The sequence below is a fragment of the Equus przewalskii genome, chromosome 10, assembly GCF_037783145.1.
Source record: "Equus przewalskii isolate Varuska chromosome 10, EquPr2, whole genome shotgun sequence".
Taxonomy (NCBI): Eukaryota; Metazoa; Chordata; class Mammalia; order Perissodactyla; family Equidae; genus Equus; species Equus przewalskii.
The window spans coordinates 54,315,249-54,333,895 of NC_091840.1; the positions used below are offsets into that span (position 1 = coordinate 54,315,249).

The 18,647-nt window shown below is 35.7% G+C and overlaps 1 protein-coding gene across 3 annotated transcripts in view; it reads left to right on the forward strand.

Moving 5' to 3' along the window:
• MAP2K4 (mitogen-activated protein kinase kinase 4) overlaps positions 1-18,647 on the forward strand; it is a 132,859-nt gene that overhangs the window by 79,990 nt on the left and 34,222 nt on the right. For all 3 annotated transcript variants that reach the window (XM_070561114.1, XM_070561113.1, XM_070561115.1), the window contains 3 exons: positions 7,059-7,178; positions 9,515-9,566; positions 12,507-12,634. In XM_070561114.1, coding sequence (XP_070417215.1) covers positions 7,059-7,178; positions 9,515-9,566; positions 12,507-12,634 — 300 coding nt within the window. The remainder of the gene's footprint in view (positions 1-7,058; positions 7,179-9,514; positions 9,567-12,506; positions 12,635-18,647) is intronic.

Consider the following 18,647-nt stretch of genomic DNA (forward strand, 5'->3'; position numbering starts at 1 on the left):
TATATTTTTAGTTGTGGGTCCTTCTAGTTGTGACATGTGGGATGCCGCCTCAGCGTGGCCTGACGAGCGGTACCATGTCTGTGGCCAGGATCCGAACTGGCGAAACCCTGGGCTGCTGCAGCAGAGCGCACGAACTTAACCACTTGGCCACGGGGCTGGCCCCTTATTTGTTCTAGCTATGGAAAGTCTTCAGATCAGGTAGTGCTGGTCTTTAAACTTCAGTTTTTTAAAACTCGTTTTGGCTTTTTCAGATCGTTTTCATTTCCATGTGGATTCTGGAATCTGCTTGTCAGTTTCTACAAAAAAAAAAGTCTCCAGGATTTTTGGTTGGGATTACACCTAATCTATAGATCAATTGGGGGAGTTCGATATTTTAACAATATTAACTCTAATGACCCATTAACATGGTATCTCACTTCATTTATTTACGTCTTTAATTTTTCTCAGCAATGTTTGGTAGTTTTAACTGTACAAGTCTTTTACATTTTTGATTATATTTATCCTTAAGTATTTAATATTTTTTGGTGCTTTAGTAAGTGATGTTTAAAAAACTTTGTTTCCTCTTGTTTTGTGACTAATATATACAAATAAAATTTGTTTTTTGTTTATTTACCATGTGTACTGCAGCCTTGTTGAACTCACTTATGAGTTCTGGTAGCTTTTTGTAGTTTCCATCAGAGTTTCTATGTAGAGTATCACGTCATCTGAATAAAGAGAGTTTATTTCGGGGTGGGCCTGGTGGTGCAGCAGTTAAGTTTCCACGTTCTGCTTCTTGGTGGCCCAGGGTTCGCCAGTTCGGATCCCAGGTGTGGACATGGCACTGCTTGGCAAAAGCCATGCTGTGGTAGGCGTCCCACATATGAAGTAGAGGAAGATGGGCACAGATGTTAGCTCAGGGCCAGTCTTCCTCAGCAAAATTTAGAGGAGGACTGGCAATAGTTAGCTCAGGGCTAATCTTCCTCAAAAAAAAAAAAGTTTATTTCTTCCTTTTCAATTTGGGTTCCCTTTATTTATTTATTTATTTATTTTATTGCTTGCACTGGCTAGATCCTTTAGTACACTGTTGAATTGACATAGGGCTAGTGGACATCCTTGTCTTGTTTCTGATCTAAGGGGAGAAGCAATCAGGCTTTCACTGTTAAATGTGATGTTAGCTGTTGGTTTTTCTCATGGATGTTCTTTATCAGGTCGAACGTGTTTCCTTCTACTCCTAATTTGCTGAGAGTTTTTATCAGGAATGGATGTTAGAGTTTTGTCAGATTCCTTTTTTACATCTTTGAGATGATCATATGGGGTTTAAAAATTTCTTTTCTTACCATGGAAAGTTACATGGATTGCTTTTCAAATGTTAAACAAACCTTTTATTTCTAGGATAAATCCACTTGATTATGATGTATTATTTTTTTATATGTTGGATTAAATTTGCTAAAATGTTATTTAGAAGTTTTATATCTGTTCATGAGAGATATTGGTCTATGGTTTTCTTAGAATGTTTTTATTTGGCTTTTGTGTCAGTGTAATGCTAGCTTTATAGAATGAGTTGGAAAATATTCCCTCATTTTCACTTTTCTGGTAGAATTTGTATAGAATTGATACTATTTCTTTTGTAAATATTTGGTAGAATTCACCAGTGAACTCCTTTGAACTTGGAGTTTTCTTTGTGAGAAGATTTGTAACTACAAATTCCATTTCTTTCATAGATAACAGCCCTATTCAGGTTATCTGTTTCTTTATGAATGATTTTTGGTAGTTCATTTCTTTGAAGAAATTTGTCAGTTTCATTTAAATTATCAAATTGGCATAGAGTTATTCATAATATTCCTTTATTATCATCTTAATATCTGTGGAATCTATAGTAATGTTACCCCCCCCCCCCCTTCTTGTTCCTGATATGGGTAATTTTCACCTTCTCCATTTTTTCCTGATTAGCCTGGCTAGAAGTTTATCCGTTGTATTGATCTTTCAGGGAACCAACTTTCAGTTACATTGGTTTTCTGTATTGTTTTCCTATTTTCTATTTCTCTTTTCTTTCTTTCTTTCTTTTTTTTTTGGCTGAGGAAGATTCGCCCTGAGCTAATAACGTCTGTTGCCATTCTTCCTCTATTTTGTATGTGAGGCACCAACACAGCATGGCCACTATGCATGGTGTAGTTCTGTTCCTGGGAACCAAACCTGGGCTGCTGAAGCAGAGCATGCTGAACTTAACCACTAGGCCACCAAGGTGGTCCCTCTATTTTCTGTTTTTAAAATTTTTCATTCTGCTCACTTGTATTTCCTTTCTTCTACTTATTTTGATTTAATTTGCTCTTATTTTTCTAGTTTCTTAAGGTAGTTCTTGCTTCTTTTAGACTATGAAATATTTCAAACATACAGAGAATTAGAGGGGAATAGCACTGTACCCACACTGCCGGTTAGTATTTTGACATATTTGCCCTTTAGTCGTCTTTAAGTTATAGATATAGTTACAGCCCCCATTCTGTTCTCCCTTTTACTCTCCAGATCTTAACATTACCTTGAAGTTAATGTTTTCTTCAACTTGTTATTTAGGCCTTCCAAATATGTATTTTATCCTAAGTAATACATAGTATTGCTTTGTGTGTTTTCAAAGTTTACATAAATGGAATCATCCCGTGTGTATCCCTTGTAGCATTTTTTAAAATTCAGCGTAATTTTCAAGGTTTGTCCATGTAAATATAGATCTATAATATATAGAATTGATTAGTTTATATTAACTGCTATGTAGTATTCTAATGGTTAAATATACCATATTTTATGTTTCTTTAATAATCCTAGTGTAGATTGTTTCTAATTTTTTGCAATTATAAACAGTGTAAAAATGAACTTCCTTTTGCGTGTCTCCTTGACAACCTAGGTTACAGGTTCTGTAGAGTATATACCTAAAAATATAATTGCTAGGTTAAATGATATAAATATCTTCAACTTTAGAGGATATTGTCATACTTCTCTCTATAGTGGTTATACTAACTTATATTCCTATCAGTAGGAATGAGGATTTCTGTATCAGGAATTGTATTCAGGTGTCAGTAATGGAGGCTTTTAGTGGTTTACTTAGTTTGTGGTTTCCACTGTTAAGATTGCCTCATGGTCCAAGTTGGCTCCTAGAGTTCAGCTATCATGTCCACACCGAGTAAGAGAAGAGGGAAGGGGACTAAACATGCTGTCCTGGAATCATCAGCCGACTGCAGTGATATCTTGTTGGCTGCCCTTCTCTACATAGAAGACTGGGAAGTGTCGTTGCACTGGCACATTGTACGTAACAAAGGGGAAGTGTTTGTTGGGCGGGTCATAAGCATTTATTGTCACAGGTCTCATTGTTTCATTTTTGGCACTCAGGTGGGTCTGAAGTGGTATCTCACCTTTAACATTACATTTCCCTAGTTACTGGCAAGGTACAGGATTTTTTACTTGTGTGTTCAGGTTTTCTTTTTTGTGAATTGCCTATTCATTTCCCTTTGCCATTATTCTATTAACTTTTGTCTTTTTCTAATTTATTTAGCATAGTGCTCTATTATTCAGGATACTAATCTTTTGTTTCTTTTTTATCTAAATAGACATTTTTGTCTTATTTTTGAACTTTTAGTAAGGTGTCCTCTGTCATACTGAAATATTCATTATAATGGAGTTAAATTTAACAGGTCTTACCTTTTGTGATTTATTCTTTTCATCTATGTTTTTGGGAAGAAATTTTTTCCTGCCTTGAAGTCATAAACAACTTTTATAAAAAAAGTTTTAAACTTTTGTTTTTCAAAAAATCCATTTGGGAGTTTTTGTATTTTTACTTGCGAATGATTTGAAGTAATGGTCTAATTTAATTTTTTTCTATATAGAAGGTACTGGCCCCAGCAGCATTCAATGAGTAGTCAATCCTTTTGCCACTATGTGCTTTGCTATATCTATTATAAGTCAAATTTCTGTACATGCCTGGGCTTTTGAGTCTGTTCTCTTGGTATGTTTATTTTCCCCCTGTATCAGTACCACCCTCTTTTATTGTGATGGCTTCATGGAAAGTCTTTGATGGTCTAGTGGTTAAGGTTCAGCGCTCTCGCTGCTTTGGCAGCCCAGGTTTGATTCCTGCTTGTGGAGCCACACCACCCATCTGTCAGTTGCCAGGCTGTGGTGGTGGCTCACATGGAAGAACTGGAAGGACTTACAACTAGGATATGCAACCATGTACTGGGGCTTTGGGGAGAACAAAAAAAAGAGGAAGATTGGCAACAGAAATTAGCTCAGGGAAAATCCTTTCCTGCAAAAAAAAAAAAAGTGAAACTAGACTGAATCAGATTTAAAAAAAAAGTCTTTGTCTCTTAGATCAATTCCCTTTCTTTAAAATAATCTCGGCTATTCTTGGCTCTCCTTTCCTATATAAGTTTTAGGATCAGCTTGTCTAGGTGCCTGATAATTTTGATTAGAATCTTACTGAATTCTTGGGTTAATTTGGGGGAATTTGAGATCTTTGTGATCTTGAGTCCTCACATTTGTAAACATGCTTTGCCTCTCTATTTGGTCAGGTTGTTATGTCCTTTAGTAACAGTTCTTGCTTCTTTTCATAAATGTTTTGCCTCTTTTGTTACATATATTCCTAGTCCTTTATAATTTTCCTTTCTATTGTGAATGGTGTCTTTTTAAGCATTTTATTTTCTAAGTGGTTACTGTTGGTGTGTAAATATGTTACTGATTTTATCTGGATCTTGTCTCTAGGATCTCTTGATCTTAGTAGTTCAATTTTTCATTATCGTCTACACTTTTTTCAGTAAATCTGTATTCGGGAATTTCTACTTTTGCATTTCAGTCATGTGGTCATCTCATGGAAGTAACGTTGCTGTCACTGCTTTTTGAGGCAGCTCAGACCATTCCATTTCTTTAAATGCAGCTCATTGCTGTTGTCTGTTCTCAGTTATGTCCGAAAAGAACTGCCAGAAGAAGTAAGAAGTTTATATTGGGTTGTGTGCCTTAGAAACTACAAAGATTTCCCTTTCTGGACCTAATTACTCCTTCACACCTCCTCTTCTCAGCCTCAGTTCCCAGTTTACTTGTCACCTTAGCCCCCTGTGCCCAGGTCTGTCTTTCTCTTTGGTTGCCTTCCTGTTTTTCCATCCTTCCCCCTTCTCTCATTTTCTTAACTGTAGCTTTCAGTCCCTGCCAGGCACTTTATTTTGTGCTTTACATATGCTGACTGATTTGATCTTTATCGTAGTCCCTTAGGAAGGTCAGCAATCCCGTTTCGTAGATCAGGAATTGAGGGAGCTAAAGCTTATGTAAGTAGAAGGTGGGAAAGCCTGGATAATAAGTCAGGCCTTTCAGATGCTCAATCAGTGATCTTTCCACCTCATTGTACTACTGAGGTTAAGTTCCTTCCCTGCTGTTTTTCTAAGTGGATGAGTTAAATGTGCTATCTTTTTCTCTAATAAAAAAATTCTAGTAAATCTATTGAAATGGTGTCTTTAGATGAAAATAAATTCAAGTGTGTGTTTTGGGTGAAGGGTGTCACTCAGTCTTTTGTGAGAGCCATTCTGCAAGAGCATTCAAAAGAAAGAGAGAGAGAAAAGAAAGACTTAAATAGGGAAAACATAAGTAAAAGGTTACTATGTCAAATACGCTTTACGAACAGCATTCTGTGAAGCTGTGTTGCTACGTGAACGCTGTAGCAGGTGGTCCTTTTGTAAGAGTGCTGTTACCATCTGGTCCATCATAAGATGCTTTCTCTATGTGTAAGTTAGGTATCCTTGCGTCATAGGTGTTGGTAGGAGAAAGGAGTTAAGTAAACTGGCTTCTTTTCATGGCTCTATCACAAATTAGCAGCACTGTTCTGGGCAAACCGTTTTACTTTAACAGGCATTAAGCTCTTATATAATCAGTCCAGATCAATGTGAGGGGTAGGTTAGTGATAGAAAATCTCCAAGGATACAGCTGGATCCATAAATTAGTGACAACATGCAAAATCCTTTAAGATATCTTCTGTCATCATCCTGGTAGCTGTTTTCACTCTTATAAGGTATTTTGCAGTTCTTGTTCATATGTGCACCTAGTTGTATAGCGTTATAACATATCTGCTCATATTCTGCATTTTCTTTTGCGTACCTCTCATGAACTGTATAGTTTTTCAAATAATTTTGTTTTAGATAATCCCTTTAATAGTGTACCATTCGCTCTTGTGAGATAGTTCACTGGTTTCTAGTTTTGTTTTTGTTTTTTCTTTTTGTAGTTTATGGACTATTTGTTTCAGTTAGATTCTCAGTCATGGGATGACTCCATCAAAGGGTATAAACACTTTTATTTCTCTTGTTTTCTTGTCAAATTGCCTTCAAACTGGTTTAAACCACTCTATATTGCAGCCAACAGTTTTGAATGATTCAGTTTAATTATAGCCAGCTTTCATTCATTTAAGGAATGTTTGCTGAGCCCCTGTCCTGGTGGAGTGTATCTTCTAGTAGGGGAGATAGATGACAAACATAATAAATCAGTAAATTGTATTCTATGTTAAAAGATGATAAGAGCTGTCCAGAATAGAGCCGGGTAAGGGGATGCTGAGTGGAGTGACTTGCATTTTGAATCAGCTAGGCATCTTAAATGTTAGCCACTTGAGAAGGTGACATTTTGAACAAGGACTTGGGCATTGGGTTTGCTTTATGTATTTTTTTCTTTCTTTTTTACTAGCTTAAGAAGATTATATAGTATCTCAAGATTACTGTAACCTATTTTCTTTGTTAGTGAGAATGAACAGGTTTCCACATATTTTCTATTTTTATATGTAATTGTGGCAAAATTTGAAATTTTTTTAAAAGCAGAAAAGTTTTCTATGTAAGGCTATCTATGCCCTTAAAATTAAGAGTGGGGAAAATTGGGCAAATAAGTTTGTGTTTAAACATGAGGAGAATATTCTGTCCAGGGCTTTAGTAAGGAACCAAAAATTATCACTAGTTTGATACTAAAAAAAAAAAAGATTGGTTCTTCTCTAATTGTATTTCTATTTTAAGTAAAAGAAAGATGGTACTTAATATTAAGATGTATAAGAATAACGTATATTTATTATTTTATAGGGTGACTGTTGGATCTGTATGGAACTCATGTCTACCTCGTTTGATAAGTTTTACAAATATGTATATAGTGTATTAGATGATGTTATTCCAGAAGAAATTTTAGGCAAAATCACTTTAGCAGTAAGTACCTGTTTTTCAAATTGTTGATTCTATATATACTTATATAAAGATGCTGCTGGGGTTTGTATGCACATATCTGAATGTCTTCACAGAATGTTATTGATGTTACTGTGAAATCATTTGTAATAGGAATAGAGACAAGATCACTTGTGTGGGGTAATTAACACAACAAGTCGTAAGAACAATTTTCAAAATATGCTCTATATAAATACTACAATTTTTTTTAATTAAAATCACATTGAACCCTAATAGAGAGTGCCATAAATAAGACTAGTATAAGCAATTTTCTGTTTCTTTTTTCCCCTGTTCCTTTAACTCTTTTTAAATAAGTTATATTATCACAATTATCAGAATCTCAGCAGTCTCCTTGAAGTCCCTTAATTGAAACTCTAGACAAAGTTTATTTCCTCTGGTTTAAGATTTGGGTTATCCAATTTAAACTATTTAAGTTTTTTCTGTAACCAACATTACTACTAATTTGGTCAATTCACTTTTACTAGCGTACCAGAAAGAAAAGAGGTACTCTTTTGCATATGCATTTATAGGTTTGAAAGTGAATTCATGATCATTTTATTTCTTGCTCTGAATCTTTCAGTTGACAAAGGCTGTTCACAGTTTTTTTCCCAAAAAAATTCTTTTTAGAGTAAAATTAATAAGATTCTTATGAATCTCTGAGAATCTGAGCTAATGACATGACCTAGGTGGGTGGATGTTGTAAACTAAGTTTTATAAGAAGTTGTATGATAGATATTCTGATTACATGTAGTTTCCTATCTCTTTCTTCCCTGCATCTGCCACCTCCAGCAGAGTCTACCTCTTAATTGCCAACTAATGCTAAAAATAGATAGACAGTGCTGAGCTGTATTTTACTTGTAAAAGGTGTATGTGTGTATAATTGGAATTTTAAAAATCTGATTAAACTAGTCATTATAATCTTAAGATTCCTAGGTGTCATGTTAATATTTTAAGTTATTCAGTCGAATTAATGCTTAAATTTGTTTTATGAGCTAAATATTAAGATATTTACCTTTTCATATAATTTTTATAAAAAGCTGAGTTATGTTAGAAACGTATTCATTTTTCAGATAGATATATGGAATTTTGTATTGATCAGTTTAGTCATCTTTCTCCAGTATACCACACCCAGTATTATTTTGGAACTTATGACTGTTCATAATAATTGTAATGGAACAGTAGTAGAATAATGATAGTAGCTAATGGTTATTGAATGTTTATTTGTCAGGCCGACGTCTTATGACATTTTATCTCCATAGCAATTCTCTATGGTAAATAGTGTAACCCCCCTCTTTACAGATGACAGATCTCAAGCATGGAGAGGTTAAGTAATTAATTTTCTTTGAAGTTTATACAGTTGTAAGTGGTAAATGATTTAAGCCCAGGTAGCCTGATCCCAGAAACTTGGTCTTAACTACTGTACGACAGGGTGATCATGAAGTAGAAAAACATAGATAAAATTATTTTATCATATATTTCAATATGTGTAGTATAAATATGCTAATAAATCATTTATTATGGGTTTGCCTATGCTTCTAGACTTGGTGATCACCCTTTACATTAAGCACAGCATTTAAAATTACTCTGTGTTAAACTGCTTCTTGCTCATTAGTAACCCAGTGAACACACGAGCCTAGCTGCTGGACATGTTACAGGTTTGCCTGTTCTGCAGTCCTCATACCCAGCAGCTTGATGCAGTGGAGACCCGACCTTTCTGTAGCAGATTCTTCGTCTGTTCTTAGTTCTCTTTTAGTTTGAGGTTGTGGAATTTTAATTGAAGTCTATGTTACCTTCATTCCTGAACAAATCTCTGATTTTCTGATCATGAGCAGTGATCAAACAATAGGGTAAATTCTGGATAAATTGCTGTAGCGGCTGAGCAGAGAGATTCTGGCTCTAGAAAAATTGCTTTAAAGGCTCAGTACCCAGTGAGAGTGAGTGATTGTGGGAAAGTGAGAATTTGGAAAAACTTAGTAAATGAGGGTTGATAATGGAAGCAGACTGTTGGGCTTTTTTGTACTAAATATTTCTATTCTTGAAAAGTTCGAAGGTACAAGAAACGTTATACAACTTTCAGTGACTAAAATTGTAAGTTATCAGGATTTCTTAGTTGTCTGGGAGCAGCAGGAAAAGGGAACTAAATTTTCAGATCTAACACCATCATTCAGCATCTTTAGTTAACATAAAAAATAAACAGAATATGGAAACATTAAACTTAAAAGAATGCAGAGGGCTACGTGGGCTGTTATGTATGATGATGAACTCTCGTGCTGTTTGATTAGAAGGAAATTGTTTATCCCGTCTCCGCTTTTTCTCCCTAGACTGTGAAGGCTCTAAACCACTTAAAGGAAAACTTGAAAATCATTCACAGAGGTGGGTACGAGTCAGATGAGAAATTACTGTTTTTCCTTAATAGGAAAAAAATTATTGAAAATTACAGTGTCACTGTATAAGCTTTCTTGAAATATCTGTATTTTTAGCAAAATTTACTGTATGTACCCTAAAACTTTATTACTTTAGGATTTTTTACCTATGAGATTCTGTAAATTTCAGTCTAACTTATTAGTATGTTGGGCTTAGAAATTGAAATAGATTTTGCTTTAAGTTCTTATTACCCTTAGCTGAAAAATACTTACTTGTTTACCTGATAGGTAATTAATGTTTCTCTGGGTACAAATAAGGCACGCAGCTGGTCTTGTGGACATTCAAAGAAAGATCTGAGGGATAGTACCTTTGAGCATTTTAAAGGCACGTTATTGTCCCCGTTAAGTGTTTCTTCTTTACTTTAGAGGATGTTTTTGCAAACTGAGAGAGGTTCTTTAAATAGTATTGTACACTGAAATTCCTCTAAGGCATTTGTCTTTGTGAAAACAGTGATCTTGGCCTTATTAGACACGTGTCCAAATTTAACCATTTGATGTAGATCTATCAGAAGACAGTGGGAATCCTAAATTTAATTCAGCAAATAGATTAAATAGTTGCTCTATTTATTACTATGCCAGATTCAGGTTAGTGAGGTGGTGGCTTTGAAGAGGCACATAAGTTCACTCTCTTCAGTAAATTTGTAATGCGCAAACCCAAGGAAATACATGACAGTGTGTGGTTCAGCCTGACAATAAATAGGATAGAAAGGAAAAGGTCATATTCACAGAAGTGAAAAATCTTGAATTCTAAGAAATATAGTTTCTCATGGTTAAAGAAATTAGTAATTGAGGCACTTAATTTAAGTAATTTTAGTTTGGGGGTCACGTGACCCTGGACCACTGAAATTAGTTACCCTTGAACATCAGAATATTTCATTTGATTTTGCCTGGCTTAATGCTTGTTGAAAATAATATTAGGTAGGCCTAAAATTATGTAGGGTTAGGTCCCTGAATAAAATTATTTTCTTTCTCTTGTAGTTCATCTTGTTCTTATTTTGGTGTTTTCCCTCCTTTTCTGGCTGTGTTTTGTAATTACGAGAGTATCTCCTTTAGGGCATTTGACACTTACCTTAGGGATGCTTGCCAGTCATGGTACAGTACTAAAGCGGTGCTGGCCACACAGCTGAGCAGAAGTGGAATAAAAGGGAAAGGTGTCAAAAATAATTGTGGTTTTCCTATTATTAAATAAAATGATGAATTGATAGTCTTTCAATCAATTGGGACCAATTGGCTTTTTTGCTGCAATTAGAGTGCTTTCAATCACAAGTAACAGAAAATCCTGATAACTGGCATAAACTTCAAGGAAATTCATTATCTGTCTTAAGTCCAAAGATAGGGTGGCTCCAAGCACAATATAATTAGTGCTCAAGGTCCCTTCTTTTGGCTCTGCCCTCCTGAATATGTTGGCTCCGCCCTCCTGAATATGTTGGCTCCATCCTCAGGATAGTAACAACTAAAGGAGGTCCCCAATGTCATATCCAGACATGATAGCCTCTTGAAGAGGTAGCTTTCTCTTCCTGTGTGGCTGTCTTAGGAGGAGGGAAATCTTCCTTACGTGTCTCTGATGTTTTCTCTTGTTTCATTCACTAGAACTGCATCATGTCCTTACCTAAACTAGTTGCCCTGGCAAATAGCAGAGACTACCCTGATAAGCTTAGACCAGTCAGGACCCAGTTTTTGGAAGTGTGGATAGAGCTGCACAGAGGAGGATGGATACCTCAGTATAGTGCAGGTTCCGTTAGAAAGGATGGTGTGGTTAGGAATGGATGTTTGGTAGGCAATCAGCCATGTCAGTGATGGTAAGATATATTTTCTGGATTTTTTTGTAGGTCACCTGAGTTATGGACAGATGTTTTTTTGTATTCTATATTTATTTGTATCCTTACTTTTTATTCATTGAGCCATGACAGTGACAATGAAATGGGTAGAAGGATTGAGATAGGGATAAAGAATGAGTAAGCAAAGGGGAAGAATTGGCTAGACAGCTGATGAGTATATACTGGCAGTGAGCTGATTGTCAGTGAGGAAGGGGTGATGACCTAGGGGTCAATTTGACAAGACTGGCAAAAACCTGAAGAACCAAATGGAAGGGCTTCAGCTTTCTCCAGTTTGCAGGAAAGTGCACACTCTGGGAGTGGTAAAAATGAATCTGGTTTTTCAAGGATGACTCTAAGAAATGGTTGGTTAGGAGAAACTTGATGAAACCATCTAAAATCAGAAAAATCTCTCAAGGAGAAATAATTATTAAGTAGGTACATTGAGTACAAATAAAGTTCAGGTACTATATTAGGTGTTTTAATTTCCACAACTCTATGAATTAAGAATTATTATTTTCAATTTGTTGGTGAGGAAAGTGTGGTTGCTAAGTGAAAGTTCAGGAGCTCACCCCAGGTCACATTGTGAATTTCAACCCAGATCTTGAACCTTTACTTCTCTGATCCTGAAGTTGTGGTCTTTTAGATATACTGGATTGGATACTTTGCTAAGTTAGATAAAGCTCTACTTTAAATTGTGGGTTTAGAATTGGTTTGCTTTGCTTTTAGTTGTATTGTCTTTGGCACATGTTGTAAAGTAGTTTAGTATACTCTCATAGATTAATTTCATTTTTCGTATTTTGTCAAGTAATGAATTTGAAACAAGTAAATGGATGTCTCTTGATGCAAAGAAAACATTATAGAATGCCTAAATTTATTGTGAAGCATTTTTTGATACTGAGTTTTTAAGCGTGAGCATTCAGAAAATTGTTTTCTCATTTTTCTCCTCTTATATATGTGAATTTTAAGGACTTGATCACTTATGTTGTCTAAGGTTTTTCAATATTTTTGCTTAAAGTACTTCAGAATATAGCTCATTTGATTACTGTGCTTTAAATGGCATCTATCTCTTGCAGATATCAAACCTTCCAATATTCTTCTGGACAGAAGTGGAAATATTAAACTCTGTGACTTTGGCATCAGTGGACAGCTTGTGGACTCCATTGCCAAGACAAGAGATGCTGGGTGTAGACCATACATGGCAGTAAGTGCAAAGGCCGAACCTTCTTGCTTGACAGTCATTGCAGAGAGAGCCTGTGTCCTTGGGCGCTATACTCCTAAGGAATGTGCCATTGGTTACGGTTTTGCCGTGCTAGAATATTCTTCTCTTCCTTAAAGACCAAGGTCAGGTTCTAGCTTCCCCCTGAAACTTTGTGAAATTATCCTAGCAAACTCTTGTTTCATTGTCTTACTCTATTCCTCTTATCTGGCACTTAGCATTTGTGGTCTTCTCTGATTACCATTTTTTCATTGTATTAACTCTGTTCAACCAGATTAGTTCTCAGAAGGCCTCTTTGTGTATCTTGCACCCCGTGTGCTATCTTGACTGTAGTAGGTAACATGTGTGTGGTAGACACATTAATAATGTGTCCTAGGCCCAAAGTGATTCTGTTTCCAGTTAGAGAAGAATGGAAAGACTTGAATTCCTAATAGAACTGAGTATGTCTTATAGAACCTGAGGCTATGTTTGAATATTGTCGGTCCCTTCAGTAGAGGTGGGTGAAGCGCACTGACAAATGCTAGGGTGAAGGCCTTAGGTATTTACCAACCTGGAGCCTCTTTCTCTTCAGGAAGACAAACCTACACTGTCTTTCTACACGTAGAGTCATCTTACCCCAGTGTATTTGTATAGACTGTTCCTCCAGTCTGGATTTGATCTATATTTGATTGGCAATTTAGTGTCTATATTTTAAACATTTTCCCTATGTGTTGTGTCTCCTTAGTGCGGCCGTGGTTCTTGGGGGACCAGCGCCCTCCTCTAAGTGGTGACACGCAGGGTTTGCAGTCATCCGTTGAGGCACTCCCTTCAGCAGTTCCTGTGTCAGTCTTTGTAGACTCTTCTAAACTGAAGATAAGCTTGGAACTGAATAAAATTTTTGTCTCCTTTTATTTGTTAGTTTCTTTGTTGATTTATGTATTTCCAAACTCAGTGGTATAAGCAATAGAAAAGTAAGGAAAATCATAGGCTACATATTGTAGCTTTTTTATCTTGTTTATGGATGGGCGGGCTTAGTGCTACTGCACGTTTCACACTTATTTCAACAGCTTGAATACATTTTATTTTCAGCATCTTTTGAAAATTTTACATCAGTAATTTTTTCTCTTTTTCTTTATCTCAATCTGTAAATAGTTCAAGATACAGTATTACATACATTCTTTGCACATGTTCTGTTGCCTCTTCATACTCTGCTCACTGTATTTGAAAATTTTCAGTTACTGTCAATATTTTAGAATTGTTGCCATTTTCAAGACCCTGTTTTTGTTCTATCTTTTCATGTCACCTTTTCTACAAATGAAAACGTAAGGGGGGTGTGTGTGTGTTAGTACAAAAAGAGACCTTCATTTTAAGTTTGGGCTCTGTGGATGTTGCCTGGCCAGTCAGATTCTTGGGAAGGTTTGGAAGATCGTGCATTCATTGTGATAATTAGGGATAAATGGAACAACAAGTCCAAAGCAAGAAATAAAAAAAATTCAACATGAAGCATTTGGGAATTCATATAATTTACATATTTAGTAATGACACCCTGAGAATTAACTGTAAACTGTTAGCTACACTTTTAGGGCTTGTCTCAGTACTAGGGTTGACTAAGTGCTTTTGCTGTGTAACTCTGGCTAAGAATTATACTTGATTTATGCAGGCTTAAAAATGTAATTGCAGCCCAGATAGAGCTGAATACCTGAATTCAGGTAGCTTTTAAGAAAGAAGTAGACTTTCGGCTTTTGTGCAGAAATAAGGTCCACAGGCCCAGCATGTGCAGGGCTTTTCTTTGCCTGCCGGCCTTCTTCCGCTGTGGAGGAAGCTGGGAGTGGACTCTGTCTCTGCTCTTCACGGGGCAGAATGGAGGGCTTCCGTCCGTGCCAGTCCTCCGAGGCCGGCATGATGCACAGGAACGTGGTCAGCATTGATTGTACAGGCTGCTAAGTGGCTTGACTCCTCTTTGATGTATCTTGTCAGAAGGTATCAGAAATGTATCTTGTCTTTCTATTTAAGATTTATCATTTGTCTTTAGTCTATAGAAATTGTGATTTCTTATTAGATTATTTAATATAAAAAGTGTATAAAATGTAGAGTGTGTAAACATAAGGTTTTCCGTAAACAAATTGTTAACATTTCGCTATCTCTTGACCTCCTCATCTAGGGGGCTGTGTGTGTGAGTGAGTGTGTGTACATACACACCTAGGTGTATATATATATGTACATGTATACATGTATATACATACATGTATTCTGGACGATTTGAAAGTAAGTTGCAGTTATCATGAATTTTATTCTAAACACTTCAGTGCATATCTCCCAAGAAAAAGGGCATTCTTCTGCCTAACCACAATATCATTACCACACCTAAAATGTAAATCTAAAATAATTAACAAGAATTTCATAGTATCATCTAATATACAGTTCATACTCAGATTTCCCAGGGGTCCAAAGTAAATGTATTTTTTAGCTGTCAGTCAAGGACCACATCAAGACTATACATTGCTTTTAATTGTTACATTCTTTGCTTTAAACTGGTCTAGACACACATCCCCACGACTGACTTTTTTGGGACTGTTTTTAGAAAGTCCCACATTCTGGATTTGTCTGATTGTTCCCTCATGATTGGTTTCAGACTACAGTTTTTTTGTCATGAATGCATATGATATGTACATTATGTTGCGTCACATTACAGGCATATGATACTATTTCACTAACTGCAATGCTTATAGACGGGCTTTTTTTCTTTTAAGCAGTTGAAACATTTGCAGAATAGGAACTCATTTTCTTGCATTTTTTCCTTTGTTCCCCTCCCTCATGTGAGTAATTGATAATCTTTTTATTTTCGAAGGATTCCTTCCCCCAATACCCTCTCACCCTTCCCTTCTGCTGCCCTCCAACATGAAGAGACTTCCAAAGGGTCCCCTCAGTTCCCCTGTCGTTTAGCAGCATTTCCTCTTGCTCCTCTTCTCCTTATATCACAGAAGCCCATCCATGTTAGGTTATAAGATTAGTCTTAATTGGTAATAAAAATAAGAGCTCATTTTAAAGCAGTACTTTTTGAAATACGTCAGTTTGTTTATCTTGGGCATTTCTCAAACCCTGACATAATCTCTTAAAGTATAGGCAGCCTGTTAGGCATGAAAATCTAATCAGGTTGTATCTCATCAAAATGAGGAAATTGTCCATGTGTATACCTTCCTGTGATCTTTGCGTAACAAATTCGGTAATGCTGGTTCACTCATTCGTATTTTGTCTGTCTGTCTTTTTGGTTTCAGAAGAACTTTATTCTTCAGGGTATAATTTTCATTTTCTACTTGTACAGAAGACTAAAAAAATGGTATTCCCGTTTTCCCCTTTGTATGACCATTCAGGTTTTTAAAATGTCTGAAGAAATTATTTGGCAGTTCCTACGAGAGGTGTTTTTGTTGAGAGGCTTTTTGTTACTGATTCAGTCTCTGCTTATTATAGGTGGGTTCAGATTTTCTAATTCTTCTGTGTTCAGTTTTGGTAATTTGTGTCGTTCTAGGAATTTTTCCACTCCATCTACGTTATCTGATTGTTGACGTGCAGTTGTTCACAGTTTTCTATTCTAATCCTTTCTGTTTCTTCAAGGTGGGTGGTAATGTCCTCACTTGAGGTTTTTATTTTAGTTACTTTTATCTTCTCTCTTTTGTTTTCAGTCTAGGTAAAGGTTTGTCAATTTTGTTGATGTCTTCCAAGAACAAACTTGATTTCTCTGATTCTCTCTCTTTTTTTTTCTGTTTCCTTGATCCCTGCTTTAATCTTTATTGCTTCCTTTCTTCTACTGTTTTTGAATTTAGTTCTTCTTTTTGTAGTTGCTGAATCTATAAAGTTATGTTATTTGAGATCTTCATTTTAATGCAGGTGTTTACAGTTATAAATTTCCCTCTGAACACTGCTTTCTCTGAATCACGTAAGTGTTGATAATCAGTGTTTTCATTTTCATTCATTTCAAAATATTTTCTAATTTCCTAGTATTTTCTTCTTTGACCCATTGACTGTTTAGCTGTGTTGTTTAATTTCCACATATTTGTGAATTTTCCGGTTTTCTTTTTGTTACTGATTTCTAGCTCCATTCCATTGTGTTTGGAGAAGATACTTTATATGATTCAATCTTTTTAAACTCATTGAGACTTGTTTGTGGACTAAAATATCTAGCTTGAAGAATGTTCCATCTTCACTTGAGAAAAATGTGTATTCTGCTGTTGGATGAAGTGTTCTTTATATGTCTGTTAGGGTCAATTGGTTTATGGTGTTGTTCAAGTCCTCTATTTCCTATTGACCTTCTGTCTAAATGTTCTATCCATTATTTGAAGTGGAGTATCGAAGGCTTCGACTATCATTGTAGAACTGTGTATTCCTCCCTTGAATTCTGTCAGTGTTGGCTTCATTTGTTTTGCAGCTCTGTTGTTCAGTGTGTATATGTTTATAATTGTTATATCTTCTTTATGAATTGACCCTTTTATAGATATTTCATAGCTTTTTGTCTTTTGTAACAATTTTTGACTTAAAGACTGTTTTGTCTAATCTTATTAGTGTAACCTTCCCAGCTCACTTTGGTCACTATTGCTTTGAGTATCTTTTTCTATCCTTTCTCTTTCAACCTATTTGTACTTATTGATCTATAATGAGTCTCTTATAGACAGCACACAGTAGGGTCATGTTTTTTTATCCCTTCTGCTAATCTGAGAGTTTAATTCATTTGCATTTAAAATAATGACTGAATGACTGATAATGTAGGACTTCTGCCTTTTGTTCTTTGTTTTCTGTATATCTTATACCTTTTTTATTACTCGTTTTCTCTGTTGTTTCTTGGTTTTTTTATTTGATTTTTTTGGTGTACCTTTTTGATTTTCTTCTCATTCCTCTTCTGTGTATTTTTAGATATTATTGGTTATTGCATTCAGTACAGTTACTATCCTAGATTTGTAACAGTCTAGTGTGAATTAACACCAACTTCAAAGGCGTGCAGAGCCTCTGCTGGTGTACGGTCCTCCCAGCCGTGTGTCATTGTCACTAATCATGTATGTGAACGTTGTATACCTAATAACACAGTTATTATTTTCTGCATTTGTCTTTTAAAAACATATAAGAAACAAAAAGAGGAGTTAGAAACCAAAAATGGAATCATAATGGATTTTATATTTACCTATGTAGTTGCCTTTACTGGATTTCTTTATATCTTTATATGATACAGAGTTACTGTCTAGTATCTTTTCATACTCTATTGCTTTTTTTAATCTATGAATGTATTAATTTCTCCTTCAGTTTTGAGGGACAGTTTTGCTGGGTATGGAATTCTTACTTGACAGTGTTTTTCTTTCAACACTTTACACACGTCGTCATACTCCCTTCTGGCATTCATGATTTCTGATGAGAAATTAGCTGTTGTTCTTGAGGATCCTTTGTATAGGAGGAGTCACTGCTTTCCTGCTGTTTTCAAGAGTCTCCCTTTGTCTTTCAACAGTTTGATTATAATGAGCCTTGATGTGAATGTGTTTCATTTTTTTTGTTTGGAGTCTGTAAAGTTTCTTGGATATATAGATTTGTGTCCCTTATCTAATTTGGACAGATTTTGGCCATTATTTCTTCAAGTATTCGTTCTGCCCTTTTCTCTCTTCTCCTCCTGGGACTCTTGTCATGAGTATGTTGGCGCACTTGATGGTGTCCCGCAGGTCTCTGAGGCCCTGTTTGCGTTTCTTTATACTAGTTTCCGTGATTTTTCTAAAGTGTTGTTTTAAAGACTGTGTTCTTAATCCTGTGTAACCTCTGATGTCTCTGTTCCCTTAGCTTGTGTTCAGCTAGTGTTTTGACAGAGATTTTTTTTTTGGATGCCAGGATCCAAAAAAAAAAACACAAAATTCCTTGAAGAAAACCAAAGGAATAAAACCCCAGCTATTCCAGTCTTTGCAGTTTAGTTTTGTGTTGGGGTGCTCCTTCAGTGCTTAGCTAGGCTGTTTACAGCTCTGCCTTGATGTTCACTTCCTTCTTGCCCTGA